Source organism: Ochotona curzoniae, unplaced genomic scaffold (assembly GCF_017591425.1).
Source record: "Ochotona curzoniae isolate NIBS_2020 unplaced genomic scaffold, NIBS_Ocur_1.0 contig_908, whole genome shotgun sequence".
NCBI classification, from domain to species: domain Eukaryota; kingdom Metazoa; phylum Chordata; class Mammalia; order Lagomorpha; family Ochotonidae; genus Ochotona; species Ochotona curzoniae.
The window spans coordinates 1,792,520-1,814,606 of NW_024466607.1; the positions used below are offsets into that span (position 1 = coordinate 1,792,520).

General features: G+C 56.0%; 1 protein-coding gene across 1 annotated transcript in view; it reads right to left on the minus strand.

Annotated features, from left to right (window-relative positions):
* Window positions 1–1,773: 1,773 nt before the first annotated feature.
* The window catches only part of SUMF1 (sulfatase modifying factor 1), a 41,385-nt gene continuing 21,071 nt past the window's right edge, over window positions 1,774–22,087 (minus strand). Inside the window, exons 4-9 of the mRNA XM_040995100.1 lie at window positions 21,227–21,309; window positions 19,857–19,979; window positions 19,077–19,191; window positions 17,529–17,642; window positions 10,358–10,417; window positions 1,774–2,378 (exon numbers count right to left, since the gene is read on the minus strand). Coding sequence (XP_040851034.1) covers window positions 2,268–2,378; window positions 10,358–10,417; window positions 17,529–17,642; window positions 19,077–19,191; window positions 19,857–19,979; window positions 21,227–21,309 — 606 coding nt within the window. The 3' untranslated portion in view covers window positions 1,774–2,267. The remainder of the gene's footprint in view (window positions 2,379–10,357; window positions 10,418–17,528; window positions 17,643–19,076; window positions 19,192–19,856; window positions 19,980–21,226; window positions 21,310–22,087) is intronic.

Genomic DNA, 22,087 nt, shown 5'->3' on the forward strand with positions numbered 1-22,087 from the left:
GTGGATGAAAACTCATGGCTGCATTTCACATCTACAGTGGCATCCTCAGCAAACGTGTCTGTTCCCTTGACACCAGAACTTCCCACAACCATCCCGAGGGTCCCGGCGCACCCAGCCTGCCTCCTGCTGCTGCCTCACCCAACACTTCCTATAATAAGTGTGTCTTCCATTTCTTTTTTTCCTGAAGGGTGCTATGGGCAGTTGAGAAACCGAGGGGAGCGGAAGGCAGGGAGAGGAGACGATGGCCAGGCCTCCAGGCGAAGCGGCGGGCTGAGGCTGCCGGACACACACGTCATGTGAAACGCCCTTCGCAGTCACCACCATCCCCCCGCCACTCCTTCCGACCGCCTGGAGCGGCCTCAGGAGAGCAGGTGGTGCCTCCACAGCCACACACACACACACCCTTACGACAAGGTAAACAGATAGTCACTCCAGAACCGTGGCACTCCCACCGGGGTAAGCTCCTGGACTGCACTGCAAGCTGGCAGGTGGGGACGCGCACACCCAGGCTGCCCCTCGACCTCATGAGCAGGCACCATCGGAGCGCGTCCTACACGGAGAGGGGGCAGCGTGCAGGGCAAAAGGCCCCAGTCCCCCCGCAGGCGCCTCTTTTTCGTGTGCCATACTGCAGAAGCAAAAGTTTTTCAGGAATAAAAAGTCATTTGTTCACTTTTGGTTCTGTAGGGACGACTTGTCAGGATTTTGCTTCAAATGCTTTCCAATATTATGTGCTGCTTAAAATGCAGCTCCGAAGGCTATGCTGAAAACACTCAATATCGATGCCATGTAACACTAATTAGTGAGAATTCAAAACACCTACACTATAAATACATCAACATAAAAAGAGAAAGAACTGCACTGGAGCAGCGGAGACCTAAAGACCTCCTTTCCTGCGCCAGCTCTTTCCGAGCAACGGCTTCTTCCGTCTGGGATCAACCATCAACCTGTGCAAGTCTACGCAGAAATATTTTCCAGCGGGAAGCGAGCGACCCACCACGCTGGCTCAGCAGACCACAGGCTGCTCTTCCGAGCAAGTCTGAGAACGCCGCAAGGGACAGAGGCGGCAGGGAGGGAGGAGCAGCACGCGCCGGGCCCGGGCCCGATTCGGCAGGTAGCAGTTTATTGGGCACAGTGCCTGATTCAAAGCTTCCAATGACCAGGCCCCCACAGCTGCCCCTTGGCGCTCCTTTCTCACTCACCACAGGCTCTAGCGAGAAGGGAAGTGGGGTTCCCCACCGCCCCGACCAAAGGCACTTAACTTCTGAAGCTCACGGACGGCCAAGGCACCAGACGCGTGTCTGTGTGCTCCGCAGCCCTCGGCACCCCAACACAGCCACAGCGCCTCGCCATGGTAACAGAAAGACACTGGTTTCCTGGGAAAAACAAAAGTGCAGAAGCAACGGAGCAGGCTCGTGCCCCGCCTTCCTGAAAACAAGCACAAGCTTTACGTTCACATGATTGTGCTCCCCAAGGCGCACACGGGGCAGGGACGGGCCAAGCGCAGGATCACTCCCCCAGGGCGCACACGGGGCAGGGACGGGGCAAGCGCAGGATCACTCCCCCCAGGGTGCACAAGGGGCAGGGACGGGGCAAGCGCAGGATCACGCACCCCCAAGGCGCACACGGGGCAGGGACGGGGCAAGCGCAGGATCACGCCCCCCCAAGGCGCACAAGAGGCAGGGACGGGCCAAGCGCAGGATCACTCCCCCAGGGCGCACAAGAGGCAGGGACGGGCCAAGCGCAGGATCACTCCCCCCAGGGCGCACACGGGGCAGGGACGGGGCAAGCGCAGGATCACGCCCCCCAGGGTGCACACGGGGCAGGGACGGGGCAAGCCCAGGATCACTCCCCCCAAGGCGCACACGGGGCAGGGACGGGGCAAGCCCAGGATCACGCCCCCCAGGGCGCACAAGGGGCAGGGACGAGGCAAGGGGGCATTGGTACAGAATCATCTGGTGAGAATTCTCACTGTGTAGTCACAGACTTTGGGGTCCAACGGAAGGCAGCAGTAAGGCTGGGAAGTTCCATGCTGCACCCCATGCTCTTGCCACTCCTTGTTGGGGTTCCTGCACCACCCTTCTCTTTAAAAGACTCTCAAAAGTCAAACAGGGTGACGGTCTCCAAAGACACAACAGCACACAGAGCGTGTGACAAGGCAGGTCAGCGATTTGATGTGTAGACAGTTCCACTGGCCACCGGGCAGGGACGGAGCCCCTCGGGGTGCGGCTTCGGCCCGCCAGCTGGGCTCTGGACAGGCTCCTCAGCTGTCAGTCTGTGGTGGGCAGACGGTCAGCGGCGCATCGGAATCCCAGGTTGGAGGAGGAGCTGTCGGGGGTGTTCTGGCTCCTGGCGGCACAGCGGTACCTGAAGCAGTAGGACTGCACAGAGAAGGCAAGTGAGTGTCCCCTGCTCAGCCAGGGTCCATGGGCAGCAGAGGAGTGTGCGTGAGGCCCAGTGGGAGAGAAGTCGGGGCCTTCCCATACCCGGCCAGTTAACCAGACGCAACCCAGCACGTAACAGACACAGCACAGGTGTGTTGGTATCAAGCCTGCAAGGAGCGAGTCAAACAGTGGCCCACCAGTGATGGGACCCTGCCACCTTACACCTGGGCCACCTTAAACACCTGCCTGCCCTAGGTCTAGGCCTCACTTACCTAAGCTTTCTGCCCTTTAACAGCGCTATCCTCCCACCCCTTACGGCCCCATGTCCCTGAGCCTGCCTACCACCAGTTCTACCAATCCCCATGGTCTGTACTGCCAATACCAGCTCCTGGGTTCTCTTCCGTTTTCTCTCTTTCCCTCGTCCACTCCTGCGGCCCCTCTCTCCCCAGCTGGGGTGCCTCGGAGGCCCCTCCTGTCACGATGGCAGGAGGCCCCTTTCTCTTCCTCTCTTCTGTCTCTGCCTTCGCCCACTGCCCATGGCCAGCTCCCTCCTGTGTGACTCGCTGCGTCAGGTGTACTGGGTTAGTGGTTCTGAACAAACCTGACTTGGAACAGAGAAGGAACAATGCAATGACCAACGGTTCTGAAGTTTGGGCGCATCCATTTGAGCAGCAAACAGCCATGGAGAGTCACCTGATACAGGACATTCCCACACTCAAACAGGAGATGGAATAGTGTACAAAACGGTGTGTGTTGTGTAACCTCGGTGTAGCTAACTGCATAGCTCCCCACCTGAGACAAGCACTGTGGCGTGTGGATTAAACCACCACCTGCAGCTTCAACATCCCACAAGGGGCTGAGCCACTGATGGCAAACTCGAATCCAGCCCCCTCCTAACCCATCTGGGAAAGCAGCAGCAGGTGGCCCGAGTCCTTGGGACCCTGTGCCCACGTGGGAGACCACAAGAAATGCCTGGCTCCAGCTTGGCCAGCCCTCACTGATACAGCCATTTGGGGAATGAGCCAATAAATAAACGTGCTCTCTCTCTGCCTAACTCTGCCTTTCAAATAAATAACCTTGAAAAAAAAAAAAACACAAGACTTGAATACTGAGAACGCAAGCACAATGTGCAGTCATTATCCTGGGGTCACGGGCTCCGCAGCCCTCCAGAACAGGCACACGAGGGACAGTCAGTGAAGCTGTGACGATACACGGCAACTGAGAGCGCACAGGAAGAGTAAGCCATCGCTCACGGCTGGGTGGGCTGGCAGGCTAACAGCACAGCGTGCAGCGAAGGCGGGATGCCACAGCTGCCTTTTCAGGACACCCGGCTGCCGCTGGAGGTCCCAGCAGGGACCCCGAGAGCCACGCACTGGGCAGCGTGGTGTGGTTATGCCAGTGATGCTGTACTCCAACAGGAACGAGTGTGCTCACACACACAGACACTAGCAGCCAACTGGTGCACCCCAGACCCTGTCACTTGTTCCAATGTAACAGCCCGCAGGGGTGGGGAAGCAAAGAGGATAGCAAGTCAGTCTAAATCAGTGTGCCGGATTCCATGTGCTCAGGGCAAGGCCCCACGCCTGCCGTCTCTCTTCACTGCCCTACGTGCAAGCCATGGACGGACGCACACAGGCAAGAGCCTGGTCACCTACTGGTCACCTGTGGCGTAGGGCTGTTCTCGGATCCAAGGCGACATACTCAGGTCTCAAGGCCATGTACATACTCAAGCCGTACTCAAGTCTCCCTGTGCGCAGCGGGCACGGGCTCCAAGTGGCAGAAGGGCTCAAGGCCCTGTCGGCTGCTGGGCCACTGCCTGGCGAGCTGAGCTGAGTCACTCCGGAGCCTCTCACAAAAGGGACAATGTGTGGGGGGCGGAAATCAGGTCAGCAGGCAAGAGCTGCTTTTTAAATAAATTCTTTTGATTCTTTCCACTCACCAAAGTCAAATGCTTCTAATCCTCATGAATATTATCTGTGAAGCCGACACACAAGTCCCCTGGGTACTTCCACCATAACCAGCGACATGAGGCTCGGCCTTGCACAGATGGCCAACGATGGCAACCAGTGAGGAATGTAGCCTATTGCCGTTTCTTGGCAGAGAAGGCGCGGACCACATGTGCCTGACACAGGAGACACTGGAGGGCCGGAATTGTGGTGCAGCCTGCGACACTGGCATCCCATCCAGGCACTGGTCTGGAAGTGGCTGCTTCACCTCCAATCTAGTCCCCTGCTCACACACCTGGGAAGGCAGCAAAGGATGGCCCAAGTGCGTGGGTCCCTGCACCTCCGCAGGAGACCTGGAAGAAGCTCCTGGCTCCTGGCTTTAGCCATCTGGAGGTGAACCAGCAGGTCAGAGTCTCATCCTCTCTCCCTCTCTCTCTCTAACTCTGCTCCCAAGTGTGACGCACAGGCAATGGACACTGTCACACAAGAGTGGGGCAGGAAGACAAGATAGAGACCCTGCTCCAGCTGCAACGACCCCCCAGGGCACCCTGAAACCAGCACACTTAGCTCTTGTGAGGAGCAACTGGTGGACTTCCCAGGGTCCCATGCAGACCAAGCAGACCTGAGGCCGGGGAGGCCGACCAGCAGGCGGCCCGGACACTCTCGCCCGTGACGCTGCTGCACAAAGAACAAGCCACACGCAAGCTCTTCCTGGCCCCCATGGGTGGAACCCAAGCCCAGGCCATGTGCATGCAGTTCACTGGCTGCGGCAAGACACGCTGACCTCTCAGAGACTCAGGTGAAGAAAGCGGCCCTGGCAGAAAGCCAGGGTCTTCAGGAAGGACTTCCCAGAAGCTGGCTTTGACCTTTGACCTGCAGGGGAGGTGAACAGCATGATGGCTCAGGTTAGGTAAGGCTGCTTGAAACACCTGCTCCTGGACCACACAGAGAGAGACTGGGTTTCCAACAAGGGTGTGGGTGCTGCTGAGCTGGAAGCCTGTGGGCCACACTCTGAGCTGCACTTACAGGAGCCCAACGACACGAAGGAAGGAGCAGGGAAAACAATGACATCAGCAGCACCAAAGTGGAAAAATCCAGGCAAGTTCAGAGGACAGCAAACCCACAGCCCGATCCTGTCAGAGCCTGGTTTGGCTTAGTCATTAAACACGCCAGTGTGCTTACAATACAAAACATGCTATTTTAGGCATCGGGATACGGTCAGTGCAAGACCAATAAAGCACCTGTTTCAGGGACTGGCATTCAACAGGGAGTAGCCAGCCAAAAAAACAAACTGCTTCCGGCAACAGCCATCGCAGGCATGCACAGGAGGGAGACGGGGCTAGGGGGCTCCCTCATGCAGGGCAGTCTGGGAAGGCGGCTGGGAGGAAGGTCATGGGGGCTATGCCGCTCCAGGGTATTCACAACGAGAATCCCAGGCAAAGACCCAATGACTGGTTGGGGACAAAACGGCCGGGGCCAAGTGCAGGAAGCGTGGGTGGGCAACTGGGACAGAGACATGGTCCAGTCTGCTGGGCAGACAGAGGGACTAGCAGAGCAACAAGCAAAGGCTTGCACATTCATGCACCTGCAGGGGAATTCTCCAAGGCTCACTGACCACTTAGCCACGGGCAGAATCTCTCCCAGACATGGATAAAACGGACCTTCCAAGGAACCCCTGAGACCTTTCCTCCATTTTCACCAGCAGATGTGAGGGCTAGAGGGCATCTCAGAAACCAGTGCTAACTGGCCAGTGTCATCCGACCCTGGGGGTCAGGTGGGGGTCCCCGCTGAACAACGAAGCCCAGCAGGCCAGCCTCAGAAGCTCAGGCCGGACTGTGGGGAGACCTAACGCCCGGGGCCAGCATCTGCCTGCAGACACACACGTGCTCCAGAAAGGGCACACTGAGAGGATGGAGTGCCACTGCTAAGCAACACTGCAGGTCTGCATGCCACAGTGCACAGGCGCAGCTCCGGCGAAGTGCCAGCACGGGGGGAGAAGGATTCCACAGCCCAACACCGCGACACCGCAGAGGCTGTGACCAGGTGGGACCTGAAGTCCCCGATAAACACTGACTACTAGGTGCAAAGACAACAATGCCAGGGTGCAAAACAGCCTGGCAGAACACTCACTACAGGGTGTTTTAAAAAGCAGGACACAGACACGCATGGAGCTCCACAGCAGGACGCTTCTCAGGATGCTGCATCCCATATCGGAGGGCCTGGGTTCAAGACCCAGCTTCATTCCAACCCAGCTTCCTGCTAATGCGCACCCCAGGAGGCAGCGGATGCTCCGCCCCCCAGAGCTGGCTCCTGGCCCAGCCCTGGCTGCTGTGGGCATCTATGGCATGAACCAGCGGCTCAAAGATCTACCTAGCTGCTTCTGTCGTACCTTCTCTCTCTACCTTTCAAACAAAATTTCAAGAGCTAAAAAATTTTCTACACAGCAGAACTCATGGTTTTTATTTTCATTTTCATCTTTATTTCCTAATTTTTCTAGGATGAAAAATGTTTTCTTTGTACTACAAAGAGTTAGTTCTCCATTCAATCCCAGCTGTCCCCGAGATCTACCCTAGCCAAACAATAAAGACCTGAACTGGAACAGTGGGTCCTGCCACAGAGTGGGCATGGCGGAGCAGTGGGCACACGCCCTCGCTCAGTGCCCCAACAGGCTCTTCCTTTTTAGCGCTGGTGCAGCGCGTCACTCAAGACTAACCGACCTGGTTACCCACGTCCTGCGACTAACCAGCCTGGTTACCCACGTCCTGCGACTAACCGGCCTGGTTACCCATGTCCTGCGACTAACCGGCCTGGTTACCCATGTCCTGCGACTAACCGGCCTGGTTACCCACGTCCTGCGACTAACCGGCCTGGTTACCCATGTCCTGCGACTAACCGGCCTAGTTACCCATGTCCTGCTTGTTCGCTTTTTTTTATTTTCCAACTCTACTTTTAGCACCAGAAGTGGTTCCTAAGGATGCAAGGTCTGCGTGGCTAGAAAATGGGTCATCCTGCTAATTAAGAACAGGGTGGTGCAAAGTACCTGTTTTAGCCCCGTTTCATCAAAATGGCTAATTACTGCATGAAATTAAACTTAATATCTGTGCTAACAACTTTGGCCCAGGGCTGCCAGCAAACCACTCCAGATAATGACTTCTTCCCAGCCGTGGGGTTCTCAAGTCTAACGGGACAGCAACATGGTCTTCCTGAGGGGAAGATTTTAAGGGCTAGGAGACCCTGGAAAGGGAACTGCAGCTCGTGGTAGATAAACCCTTAAGGAGAAGCCACCAGAACCCAGCTCCACTGGCTTCCCTCCGCTGCTCTCACTGCTCACACCAGGACATCAGCTCACACTGAGCCCTGAGCTCACACCAGGACATCAGCTCACACTGAGCCCTGAGCTCACACCAGGACATCAGCTCACACTGAGCCCTGAGCTCACACCAGGACATCAGCTCACACTGAGCCCTGAGCTCACACCAGGACATCAGCTCACACTGAGCCGTGAGCTCACACCAGGACATCAGCTCACACTGAGCCCTGAGCTCACACCAGGACATCAGCTCACACTGAGCCGTGAGCTCACACCAGGACATCAGCTCACACTGAGCCGTGAGCTCACACCAGGACATCAGCTCACACTGAGCCGTGAGCTCACACCAGGACATCAGCTCACACTGAGCCCTGAGCTCACACCAGGACATCAGCTCACACTGAGCCCTGAGCTCACACCAGGACATCAGCTCACACTGAGCCCTGAGCTCACACCAGGACATCAGCTCACATTGAGCCGTGAGCTCACACCAGGACATCAGCTCACACTGAGCCGTGAGCTCACACCAGGACATCAGCTCACACTGGGCGGTTAGCCCGTGGGCTGAGAGCTTCGTTGGGCTCAATCCAACAAAAGCCATGGCCACAACTAACGTTGCTCGGCTGTTTAGTCCAGGAGACGCTCCAGGCACTGTTCACTTACTGACCCACCAAATCCTCCCAACAACCCTTTGCACATGTGGAGTGTCTACATGAAGGGAAACTGAGGCACAGAGATGCAGACAAAGTCCCTGGGTTCCACGGCCACACCTGTGCTCAGAGCTGGACACTGTGCTCAAAGCTGAGGCTTGAAGGCATCTGCCCAGACCTGCACCACTCAGCAAGGAGCAGCCACAAATCGAATCACAGAACCATTCGATCTAATGGGAACAATGAGTTGTCCAAAACATATTCCCAACCCAAATCGTGCTGCACTCAGACCTCACAGACTCTGTTCAGGCTCGAGTCACATCGAGTTCACTTGCCCAGGGTCCTGGGGCTGTCACTTTTCTTTGGAAAACCCTGTAACTCTCCATTCCTTTTGTCACTTTGTGTGCTCCTCTTCCAGAATATTCTCCCCATCATCCTGAGACAACTCAAACTAAACCTCATCCTTCAGTTAGGCCAGGAAAAATCAGACATGTGTAATATAAACCTAAATCAACCCATAGCAATGATCTAAACATCCAGTGGAAAGGCAGAGATGATGTTAAGAAGAAAGGAAATTCCTTGAGACACAAGTCACGGGCACTTACTCAAGAAGAAACAAATAAACTGTATAATCCAATCAGTTAAATCAGAGTTGCAATTCAAGGCCTAAATGCCATTACTAGAAAATGCTATCGAACATTTCAGGAAGAAATAATGCTAAGTTTACATGCGCTCTAACACACACACAGCAAAGGCAGCATTTCCCGACTGGGTCCAGGAAGGCAGCAAGACCCTGGCAGAAGAAGCAGAAGACAGGGAAAGCAAACAGCCCAGTACCCACTCAAGACAGGACGGAAGCTCTGGGCACGGCAGCCGGGTGGCCCCAACATGCTTAACAAGGGCACTGTATCTTGACTAAGTGGTATGCGTTTCAGCAATGCAAGGATGGTTTAGTATCTGAAAACAAATCAGGACAAATCACCATACCAACAAACTGAAAAAGAAACCCACTTACTCATTACAATCAATACAGAAAAAAATCAACAAAATCGATATCCACTGCTGATAAAACCCGTAAGAGCAGAAGCAAGCATCCTACAGCTGACAACAGGCAGCTAGGGAAAAAAAAAAAGAGCTAATATGTCCAATTAAAAGGGAGAAAAAACAAATAAAGAAACAGAATGTGTGTGTGTTTACTCCTAAGGTCAAGAATAAAGTATGAATGTCTGTTGTCACCACTCCGACTCAAGACTGTACTGCTGTAGTTTCTGGGACCAGCGCAGTAGCCTAGAGGCTAAAGTCCTCGCCTTGTACGCGACGGGATCCCGCATGGGAGCTGGTTCGTATCCCAGCAGCCTCTCTTCCCATCCAGCTTCCTGCTTGTGGTCTGGGAAAGCAGTTGAGCAAGGTCCAAAGCCTTGGGACCCTGCAACCACATAAGAGAATCGGAAGAAGCTCCTGGCTTGGATCGGTTCAGCTCTGGCCGTTTCGGCCACTTGAGGAGTGAATCAGCAGATGAAAGATCCTCTCTGTATATCTGACTTTCCAATAAAAATAAATAAATAAATAATTTTTTAAAAAGACTATATTGTAGTTTCTAGCCAAAGTAAAAGAGCATAAAAAAATGACAGCACTCATTTCGGTTAAAGAAGAGGAACTGTCCATATTTCCAACTTGTCCCTTCAAATAACAGGAGCCACAGAGCCATGGAAGCTCATTATCCCGCAACTCCACTTTGACCCAAACCTTGCCAAGGTCCTCTGCAGGCGAGTCTAACAGGGCTAGGGAAACGCAATGAGCACAAAAGTGGTGTGAGGGTCTTGGATGAGTGACAGCTGTGCTTCTAGACTTACACAAGGGAAGGCATACAGCCCACCTGGCCCGCAGGGACACCCCAAGCCTCGGAGAGGACAGGTGTCCACAGCTGGAGGCCGAGCTGCAGGTCACACACAACCTCTGCTCCATGTGCTGTGAGCCATGTGCTCTCCAGTTCAGAAGGGGACCCGCGCCATGTGAGCACGTGGGAACAGGGCCCCGGGGACCCACACCCCAGGCAGGGATGGCACTGACCTTATGGCACATGTAGGATCCGCCTTTTTTCACCCGATCCTTCCCCGACGGGGGGCCTTTCTAGGGATGGAGACAAAAAATGTGGTCAGTCCAGGAGAACCAGCTGCGCCTCACACACTGTGGCTCCCGCCAGCCTCTCCCCTCCACAGCCTCCTCCTATCCAGGTCCCCAGATGTCCTATCTCATCACGCCCCCTCCCGCACTGCAAACAGCCCACCTACAGCTCTGGCAGCACTTCCTCCAGGTAGCACGCTGGACTCAGGACACTTACCTATGAACGCATCCTGCCATCGGGCAAGCTGCACAGAGACATCTGAGGCTACCAGGAAGCTCCTCCGCACCACAGCCACGCCAGAGCATGAATGCTGTCCCCAGGGGCACTGCTGCCCACGGCCACTCAGCTCCCATACACACTCACACGCAGAGCAATGCCACATCACTCCCTATAGCCTCAGAACCCAGCCACAGGTGCCACTCTTGAAAACAGATCCAGCAGGGGCCCTCAGGGTGTGGGGACACAGAACTCAGCGCCCAGCTTACACACTGGGAAGGTGTGACCACTTTCAGCCATGCAGCCATCCAGCAGATGCCCAGACCACACATGGGCCAGGGGCAAGCCTGCCGCAGGATCTGGGTCCCAGGCTCAGCAACAATGACACACTCCAGGCCCAACCCTCCCCGACAAGCAGCATGTCAGCCACAGAAGTTTCCAGAAGAGGACAGATCTCCGCCAATGAGCAGCCGACAAGCCCTATACTGAACGCAGGGCGCGACTGCACCAGCAGAGGGGAGCCACGTGTACCTCCCAGAGAACACGGCACCTGTGGATACGTACATGTTTGCACAAACATGAACATGACGTTGTGGGCATTTATTCCATCCTTGTACAAAGACACCTCAGGGGAAGAGACCAGTTAGAAGGGAATGAGCTTCGAAGAGGCAGAAGAAGTAAGAGTGCCACGGCAAGTATTGTTACTTTTAATTCAAAAGAAAAACCAAATCTAGGCAATGAATGTCAACAGCTGCTAAAGTGACTGTGTGGCAGGCAGGCCATGATGGGTGGGCCAGAGCGGCAGGGCCTCTGAACCAAATGAACTTTATTATCAATCATGCCAACCTATGAGCAACCAGTCCTACGGCCAGAGCCAAGCAAAATGTGCCTCCTGACATGACAGTTTTAAGATGTGGAACGAGTCCTCCACGCACACATTCCCACACCTTGTGTTTAAACTGTAGAAAACACTATGAAGCACTCGGTACTACTGCCACACACACTACGGGGAGACAGTACACTGACGCCTGCTGCTTTAAACCACCCCATGCTTATTTAAAGGAATTAACAAAGGAGACAAGAAGCAACGCTCGAACTTGTTGCATTCACCTGACTAGCCTGCCCAATGCGTGTCAGCCATGCTGTGCCATCTTTAGCATCTACCCCTTCTGCGCTGGAATAACAGCTGGATTTCCTGGGACCACAGCAGAAAAACTAACAGATCTACTGTCCTTCTTGATCTAGAATGATTTTTTTCTTTCCATCAAAACATTAAACTTTTGAGATTCACTACAGATTCACAAGAGGGAAGAAGGACAACAGAGAAGAGTGTACCCCAAGGTCAGCTTGCTCCTCCACTCAGAAGCCCAGCACCATCTCCCTGAGGTCTGATGTCGGAGCAGACTGTCTCCTCCCCAGGGCTCCCTCCACGGCCATAGCCAGGACCTCCCACCCCAGCCACGGCCACAGCCAGGACGTCCCACCCCAGCCACGGCCACAGCCAGGACCTCCCACCCCAGCCACGGCCACAGCCAGGACATCCCACCCCAGCCACGGCCACAGCCAGGACATCCCACCCCAGCCACGGCCACAGCCAGGACGTCCCACCCCAGCCACGGCCACAGCCAGGACGTCCCACCCCAGCCACGGCCACAGCCAGGACATCCCACCCCAGCCACGGCCACAGCCAGGACGTCCCACCCCAGCCACGGCCACAGCCAGGACGTCCCACCCCAGCCATGGCCACAGCCAGGACATCCCACCCCAGCCACGGCCACAGCCAGGACGTCCCACCCCAGCCACGGCCACAGCCAGGACGTCCCACCCCAGCCACGGCCACAGCCAGGACATCCCACCCCAGCCACGGCCACAGCCAGGACATCCCACCCCAGCCACGGCCCATCCAGACAGGCTCTCCCTCCAGGATGGCTTGTTAACACAGTGCAGTCACGAGACACGGCCTCTGCCGTCCCGCAGCTGTCCCTCGAGAGCCACACAGCCCACTGCCCACAGCCACCTGCTCCTTGCCACCACCGAGGCGCAGCCTATGGCATACACCTGCTGGCCGGTGAGCATTGCCGTGTGAAGGACTGCCCAGCTGGCTCCAGCTTCCGCCTGTTTCACGCACCTGTCACTTCTGAGGGCTGCTGGGTTGTATCTCCCTGGAGAAGGCCGAGGAGGTGCAGGTAGAAGGCGCTCCTTGCTCTGCTTTGGCTCTTCCTTTTTCAACATAATCTTTTTTAATTTTTTTAGAAAACCTATTTTTAATTTACATCATAGCCAAAGCTAATGAACAAGTTAACAAAACGACAGAGAGACTGCAAACTGCTTTTCAGAGTGGCGGGGACCTGTCACATCTCCACGTGCACCGCACAGACGATGCATGGTCTCCATTGCCAGCCAGTCACCAGCGTTCAGTCCAGCCATGCTCACGGGTGTAGCAGCAACTCCAGATTTTCTTTAAGGTTTATTTTATTTTTAATTTGAAAGCCAGAGTTACAGAGAGAAGGAGAGACAGAGACAGGGTGGTCCATCTACTGGTTCATCCCCAAATAACTGCATCAGCCAAAGCTGAGTAGATCTGAAGCCAGGAGCGTCTTCTAGGTCTTCTGCACGGGTGCAGGGGCCCAAGCACTTGAGCCACCCTGAGCTGCTTTCCCAGCCATCAGCAGCGAGCTTCATGGGCAGCGGAGCAGCCAGGACCTGTGCCAGCACCCACGTGGAATGTCAGCACACAGGCAGAAGCTTGGCCTACTGCTCCTAACGGCTTGAGAAGACCCCTTCCTGTGTGAGCACACTTCCTGCACATCCTCTTCTTGGGAGGTTCTGCTCTACCACGCTCTGGCTGGGTGGCACAAATCTCCCTGATCACCCAAGACAAGGACCAGTGAACGGCGCACAGCAACTGGTTTTAGTTTTTACACAAAGCAAGGAAAAGGAGCTGAGTCCCAAAGAAAGGTCAGAGAAAGAACTAGAAGAGCAGCACGTTACACACAGTGTGGACTAACAGCCCCCCAGGATCCCTCGGCAAAACCAGCGTGTCCACTGCGGTGAGTACCCGGTGCCTGAAACGCACACAATCAGTCATTTTCTCCGCACTGTGCAGTCATCACACTGGGGTGAACAGGAAGAGGATTCCCACAGCTGCATTTTGCCAGCTCCCACCTCCCAAAGGAACGTGTCCCTTCCCCAACTCAAGGAGTGTGGTGACAGTGCTGGCCCTGTAGTCACGCGTCACACTGGGGGCGGGAAACACTGGCCCCAGCGACAAAACGGAGGTAGCAGGGGCTGGGACTCACAGAGCACCGCTTTCTAGTCTTCAGACTGCAGGACAGCCTCCTACGGCAGGTGCAGTCATGGCTGAGAGCTCCGTGTACCGCCACAGATGAACACGGGCATTCACGTTAGGTTACCAAAAAGAAAAAACACACGAGCCACTTTTTAAAAACACTCTGGGGCTAGCACTGCACATTACGCCTCTGCCTGCGATGCTCACGTCACACGTGGACCCCAGTTGGAGTCCTGGCTGCCCCACTTGTGATCTAGCTCCCTGATAATGTGTGTACCTGGGAGAACATCAGAGAGCAGACCCAGTGCTTGGGCCCCTGCCACCCACACGAGACCTAACCCAGCCTGACGTGTGGCCACTCGGGGAGACCTCTGAAGCCCCCTCTCTGTAACTCTGACTTTCAAATAAAGAAAGAAATCATAAAAAGAAGGAAGAAGGAAGGAAAACCATGTGGTTAAAACACAGCACAGTCCTGAACACACCCTGGACTGAGTGAAGAGGCGTGAGCAGTGCCCTCTCACTGTGGGCACTGGCGGCCCCTCCAGGGGACACCCACGGGGAAAACCCCAAACGGACCCACACTGCATGTGGCCTGGAACCGTCTGTTCTCGGGACCCTACAGGAAGCATGCAAGGCGTTCTGCTGCTTTGCCACAAAGACCACCCAGTAAAATCCAAACTAGTGATTAACCCGTCCTCCCTCAAGTCACTGAAGCGGAAAGGCCACGTCCCCAGTCGCCTGTGTACTCAGGGTGCTGGCTGGTCCCAGCTCCCCAAGACGCTTTCCACCTGCAGGCCCCCAGGCGTTACACGGCACTCTGAGGGCCAGCTCAGGAATCCAGTGTTTATTGATCACATGAACACTGTGGCTCACATCATCCCCAGGAACTCCTGCTTCCAGAACACCTGGGTGGGGCTGGGGTGTGGGCAGGGATCAGATGCGAATTCTGGGCGGCTGGGACCGGCATTATTGGAGAGACAATAATCACGCACCTGCCTCTTTGCCAAACGCCAGAGACTCACAGGCCTCTGGGGAGCCCAAGTGACCACTGCAGCCATGAGTAACTGAGGGCACACACCCCAGCCTTCCGGAGAGCACCCCAACACAGTGAGTAACTGAGGGCACACACCCCAGCCTTCCGGAGAGCACCCCAACACAGTGAGTAACTAAGGGTACACACCCCAGACCGGCCCCCTGCCCCAGCCACACCCCAGCCTTCCGGAGAGCACCCCAACAGGCAGCTTCCAGGAGGACGCCAAAAGGCCAGCCCTCATGAGACAGCTTCTAGCGGGTGCATGCCTGATGGAAACAAGCCAAGCAGAGGCAGAAGTTTCCAGAAGCAAAGTTACTCTTTCTAGGGGTGATCACACTCCGGAAAGCTCAGGTAACCCCTAGTTCCTCACACACAATAAGCACGCACATGAGAAGACACAATGTGATTTAAAACCAAGAAGGGCCAGGAGGGAGACAGGCTCAGCCACGCAGGCTCAGAAAGACATGTCCAACCCCAAGGACACACGCTGCCCACAGCAGAGCAGCCAAGCTAACGACGCCGAGGACACCAAGCGCTGGCGTCAGGTTCAAGGAGGCACAGGACCGCGGACACTGCTCTGTCCTCTTCCAGACTTCTGGAAACATTTCCTAATTAAATGTTTAAAGAAGAGGAGACAGTTTGGCCAGGGCACAGAATGAAGATGCTTTTCAGAAGGCACATCCGAGAGCTACCACCTTGTTCTTTAGACGAGATCTGCTCTGGGCATGACAGGAGACTGAGGGGAGGCAGGGAGGTCGGGGGAGAGGGAACTGACGGCGCCGTCTGCAGCCAGCGGATACGGCGCCCGAGGATCTCGGTGACCAATGAGGACTTGTCCAGGAGGCTTTGCAGCCAACTCCTTAAAACTGTTGGATTTTATCCTCGTCAAGTCATGAAGCAGGTGAGGCCACCGTGATAGACACCAGAATCAGCCGGTCGCCTGGGAGTGGCGACAGGGAACACTCCCTCCAGCCGAGCTCAGAAGCATTTCCAGGACGGAAAGCTACACCAGGCGCCAAGATGCAGCCTCGCCGGGCCCGAGTGCTGGGCTCACACAGCTGTGACACCCCACAGAAGCTGCAGGATGGGGACGCTCTGCACACTGCTGATGGCAACCACCAAGACCCCTGCAGCCCACGGGAGGTGGCTGCGCCCCCAGCCGACCACAGAGGTGATGCAGCCTCAGGCACTCCTCCAGGAGACTCAAGGCTTCTGGGTACAGGTGAGAACGTGGAGGACTAGTCCGCAGGTGCACCCTGCGTGGCCCAGGTGTCTGTGGTGTGTTTCCACAGCCACAAACATCCCACATTCTGGAAACCAGCCTGGGTCCATGGCCTGACAGCCTCCACAGTGACCCTGAGCTGTGGGAACCCCCTCATAGAAGGGACTGAGATTTCCTTCGCCACCATCCTTGATGTCTTTCTGAAGCTAAGGACTTAAAATCCAGCAGCTCATGCTCCCAGCCCAGCCAGTCCAGGAAGGAGCACGCATTCCTGGAACTACTTATGAGGATCCAGTTTACTGCCAGTGGACATTTTTGTGACACCCTCCCCTCAAGGAACATCCAGGCTGCCTCCAACCCCACGTGTTCTACCAGGACAGACGGCTTCAGAGACGGGGATCTCCAAGGGTGCTTCAAAAAACGCACCTGGGAAATGGGACCAGGGCTAGGTGTATCTTGGGAAATGGGACCAGGGCTAAATGCATCTTGGGAAATGGGACCAGGGCCAAATGCATCTTGGGAAATGGGACCAGGGCCAAATGCATCTTGGGAAATGGGATCAGAGCTAGTTGCATCTTGGGAAATGGGACCAGGGCTAGGTGCATCTTGGGAAATGGGATCAGAGCCAGGTGCATCTTGGGAAATGGGACCAGGGCTAAATGCACCTTGGGAAATGAGACCAGGGCTAGGTGGACCTTGGGAAATGGGATCAGAGCTAAGTGCATCTTGGGTAATGGGACCAAGGCTGGATGCATCTTGCTGTCAAAAGCTTTGAAGTGCATGCACATGAGGGTTCTCCAAGAGGTTAATGAATACATGGATTTCCAAAATTTTGTACCCAAATAAGCAGTTTCTGATTCAACTTTTCTGGGAAACTTTGTAAGTTCCCTGGTACTCGTGCCCTCGGCTTTCTTCATGTACCAGGAGACAGAGGACATGGGTTGACAAGGCTGCCTTGTCAGGATGCCTGAGCATCTCAACACCTGCCACAGCAAGAAGTCATCACTCACTTGCCATCTCCATCCTGACCCAGGAAGCACACGCTTTCGCCCAGGAACTGAGCTGAACCAGAACGTCAACGTGTGCAAACCCACGCACCTGGCCGCAGACTACTGAGCATCAGCAAGGCAGGAGTGAGCTGTGCAGTTGGTTATCCATCACACTTGGATCCAATTTGCGAGCCTGAGGGTTTCCGACATTACACAGAGCCCCATTCAAAGACACGCACTCCGTGCTCCCACAAGCACTTAGTGGGGCTGTTCCAGGCTCTGTCAAGAGCTCACAAAGAGCCTTGGAAACTCGGGCAGTCACTGCAGCAGGGACTGAGGCACGCGCCTGGGGGGCACCAATGCTCACCGGGTTCTGTGCTTCCTCAACAGAATGGTAGCGAGTCCACCAGTCTGATGTCCACTCCCAGGCGTTGCCCACCATGTTGTACAAGCCATAGCCGTTGGGAGGAAATGCATCAACCTAAGGACAGAGAAGCAGAAATGCCCTGGAGTCACGCACCACGCTGACAAAGCCGGGGCGCTAGGGAGATAAACTCGAGGCAGGGCAGTCAAACCCTGCAGCAGGTGCCCAACAGGACCAAGCGTGTCTGTGAGCAGGAGGTCTGAGCATGGGCTCCAGACCTTCCAGAAGGATCACGCCATGCTGCCAAGGCAGGTCAGACATAGCCACAAAACACAGCCCCAGACAGGGAGCCCAGGACAGGCTGCTACCCGACAGAAGGCCTGAGAAAAAAACACTTTGCAATTCAAAAAGTGTGTGGAAAATGGAATGAAGACAAGTATATGTTGGTGCAAAGGAATACTAGGGCCCAGGTATACTTTGTTCATGCTGTCATTTTCCATGAACTTTCTGATAAGATTCTAATAATAGTTCTTAAAACATTAATTGTCTCTTCATTGAGAACTGCCTTACTGTTTTAACGCAAAGTTTTAACATTTTGTCTACTGATTATCATCTTTATCTGAAAGGAAAATGGAGAGAGAGAGGCCTCTCATTCACTGGTTCACAGTGCAGGGGCTGGGCCTGGTCGGGCCGATGCCAGAAGCTCAGGACCCAAGCCAGGCCAGGTCTCCCACGCGGACGGCAGGAGCCCAAGCACTAGGCCACCCTATGCTACCTCCTATGTCTTCCTGTATCAGCTGGATGGGGAGTGGATTGGTATCCAGTACGTAATAAAGACAAACTAAGCACTGTCTTAATGATTACACTAAAACTTGGGCCCCACCACATTTCAAATAAAAAAGACCTCAATCAAAAATTTCATATTCCTAACTAAGAAAAAAATCTTTAATGTACTGTTTTGTGAATCACATCTTTTCCACACACAGGACACAGGTTGGAGGGAATGAATCGATTACAAGCCATCTCTGGGGACTTCAGCCTGCTTCTGGTCCACCAGGAACAAGGCAGGGCCATGGTTCAGGTGCTTCTGAGCACTCAGCCCAGGCTGCGGGGCATCTCTATACAGGTGTTCATTGGGACAAGCATCTGGTGCTCCATCGGCAGGTGCAAAGATGGTGGAAGGTGGCTGGGGCAGCACCTTAGTGAGCAAGGACACAGTGGCTGTGCAGAAACACTGGCCAAGACACACACACCCCACGTCGGACTGCCTGGCTTCCATTCCTGCATCCACGCCCTGGCTCCGGCGACCGGCCGAGTGAAGCCTTGGGAGCAGCAGGACACAACTGAGTCAGTGAGTCCCCCCACCTACAGGCTCGGCGATCTTCGGGCTCCCAGCTCCTGCCCAGCCCTGGCTGTGCCAGGCATCTGCAAAGTGAACCAGGAGAGTGAAGATTCTCTCTCTCTCCCCTCAACCTGTGTATCTGTCTCAAAAACACCAGAAAGAACACAGGGCCCCCGTGACCCCCAGCTCGGTGCCTGCCCCACACTCACGGGCGCCGTCCCCCGGAAGCCGTCCTCGCCGGTGTCGGTGACGGGGAACTCACCCTGCCACAGGTTGGCATAATGCTGGCCTCTGGGCTGCAGCTTGTTGCCCCAGGGGAAGAGCCTGTGGGGAGAGATGTGGGCACCAGCCCACCAGGCACAAGTGAGTGCAAGGCCTGTTGTTCTGCCAGTGTCCCCTGGCTATGAAATAAACGCATCAAGCTTTCAGGCAGGGCATTTGTTCAAAGCTCCCTGCCACGGTACATATCACGGCCCCAGCCACCTCCGAGGATTGGCAGGCCTGGAATCGACTGCGGAGCTCAAGGCAGAAGCTGAGGGAAGCTGGAGAGCAGACCTGGCAGTGAACGTGGACGGTGCGTGCTGAGCAGACACCACTAGACCATGCTATCCTACACAGTCGCGCTGTTTGAAGGAGCTTTTCCCATATGTCTCAAACAGGAGACTTCCTCTCTCAAGGTTCCACAGGCAGGCAGACACATACCAGTGCATCCAGTCACCAAAACAAAGCCAGGCATCTCGCACAGCTCCCAGCAATGCACAACCTGTGGCTGGTGCTGAGTGGCCACCCGCGCCCTGGGCCACAGGGAGTCCGGCGGGCAGGACGCTTGGCTCTGGGGCCGCGAAGTGTCAGAAGCTAGCTCACCAGTGTCTCCTGGTGGGACCTCATGGACAAGAGGAGACCCAGCTGTGCGCCTCTTGAACATGCTCCAGAGCCCGGCAAGGCGAGACTCCCTCCAGCCCTTCCCGTCCCGCTCTGCCCCAATGTACCTGTTGTGCAAGCCGCCCCGGCAGCTATATTCCCACTCAGCTTCCGTGGGCAACCGCTTCCCCGCCCACGTGCAGTAGGCAACTGCATCATTCCAGGAGACGTGGAGCACGGGGTGTTGTGGCCTAGGAGAGGCGGAGAGCACAGGTCAGGGCAACACCCACCAGACGGGATGCAGTGCCCAGCTGGGGCAACCCCCCTCAGCTTGGTGCATGCCCCGGGGTGGTCCAGACCACAACCCCAGGCCCAGCCAGGCCATCTTGGCCACCCCTACACACACAGAGACTTCTGATGTCCCAGACGCCCCCATGGGCTGCAGCTCCTCTTAGACTCGGGTTCCCACAGACCCTCGAGAGTGTGGTACGGTGATGTTTCACAAAGGCCAGGTTGTTGTGGCCACTGCAATCCAACCTTGGGCACCAGACATGCCCAGGGCCCCTGTGCAGCCAGCTGCGACCGTACAGGGCCTATGTGTGGCAGGACTCTGCCCTCCCACCCCACCTGGCTCCAGCGGCCCTCCTGCAGGCCAGGGTTCCTCGTGTGCTTCACCCTGGCAGCTGGCTTCTCACCTGGGCCACCCCATTTTACCACAACAGACCAGCAGCCACATCTGCCTCCCTGTAGCAGGTCTTACGCCGCTCGGTCCTGAAGGCAGAGTAGGGATGGGAGAGGCTGTCTCCCAGACCCTGACAGCACTGGCCGAATCCTCAGGCCCTACGCCCCTCTGAGCTCCTCTCAGTGAGCCCCCAGGGCATGGCGCTTACTCTGAGGACCCTCGGGTGCCCAGCAGTGAATCCAGCACCGAGGAGAAGCAGTTCACTGCATGATCCTCCACAACCCCACGGGGCCTTCATGACGCCCTGGCTGCTTCCACCAGGGTCCAGGAAACCAGGCACTTCCTGGGAGCCTGGGCATCCACAATCCCACCTCTAACCTGTGTCCTGACCCGGTTCTAAGATTCCTGACCTCTGTCCAGGAGCTGCGTCCTCAACCACCTGTCAATGAGGGAGCTTTTCCCGGGAGAGCGGCTGCCCACCCACACAGGCACTGCCCAGCCCCTTCCTCCTGCGTCTGGGTTTCTGTGCACACAACTACCTCCTGGCCTCAACCCACACCAGGGCCCGCCTCCCGCAGGTGCCTCCCGCAGGTGCCACCTGGCAGGGCACAGCTGCTTATCCCTCAGGGACAGTCCATGGGCCACTGGCAGGACGACCTGTGGGGGGTTGCCATCTGACAGGAACAGCGGCAAGGGAGACACAGTGTCTGGGCCACTCTCGGGGAGGATCAACCACCACTGCCCAGGCAAAGATAAAGGAAACGCCTGGGTGGCACTGGAAGCCCCACGCACTGGAACCTGGCGCCTGACACTTACCTGTGCCGGATGGTGGAGTCGGGCCCCTCTGGGTGTCTCCAGTCAGCTCCCTTCACTGGTAACCACCACGGGGCAGCCGCCACCTCGGAGAGAGCCGGCCAGAGGTGTTAGCCGCAGGACCCCCAGGGAGGAATCCCGTGCGTATTGCACACCCCGCAATAACCCAGGCCACCGGAGGTAGCCTCGACCAAAGCCCTCCCGGCCCAGCACACCCCAGGGAAACCACCCAGTACATGCAGCGAAGACATCACAGGGCAGAGCCTGTGGGTGCCTCGCCAAACCCCCTCATCGGAACCTGAAAAGCAAACACATGCACATACCAAGCCTTAAAAGAACATTATTTTCTCTTCATAAGTACACATGTCCAGGTGAGTATGAATTTCAGTTTGGCACCTGCCAGGAATGTCCCTCCCCCACCTCAAAACAGGCCATGGTAGGCCCGGCAATCCGGCAGAGTGAGGCCACCACCAGGGCCCTCTGAGGTCTTTGCCATGCTTCCAGTGCATGGCAGCTGGGTGACCCTGGGCACTTCCCCCAAGTCATGGGCACAGCAGCAAATCCTGTCTCACCTAACCCAGAAGCCAAAGGAAGTCAAATCACGCAGGCCTGGGAAGTGCCTGGCTCCCAATTCACGCTGTCAACCAAAACACCAACACCAGGTGCGCCCTGACTTCCCAGACACACAAGAAGCAGGCTCCAGAGCCAGTCATGTGAGACCGGAATCGAGAGCCCAGCCTCAGAGTGCTCCACGCCTACGCCTTGACTATTAGCAAGACCAAATCCACAGGCAAGCTCTCCAGCAGCCCTCAGCCTCAGGCTGACGAGTCAGCAAGCAGTGCAGACAGGGAGCCCATCTCCCTG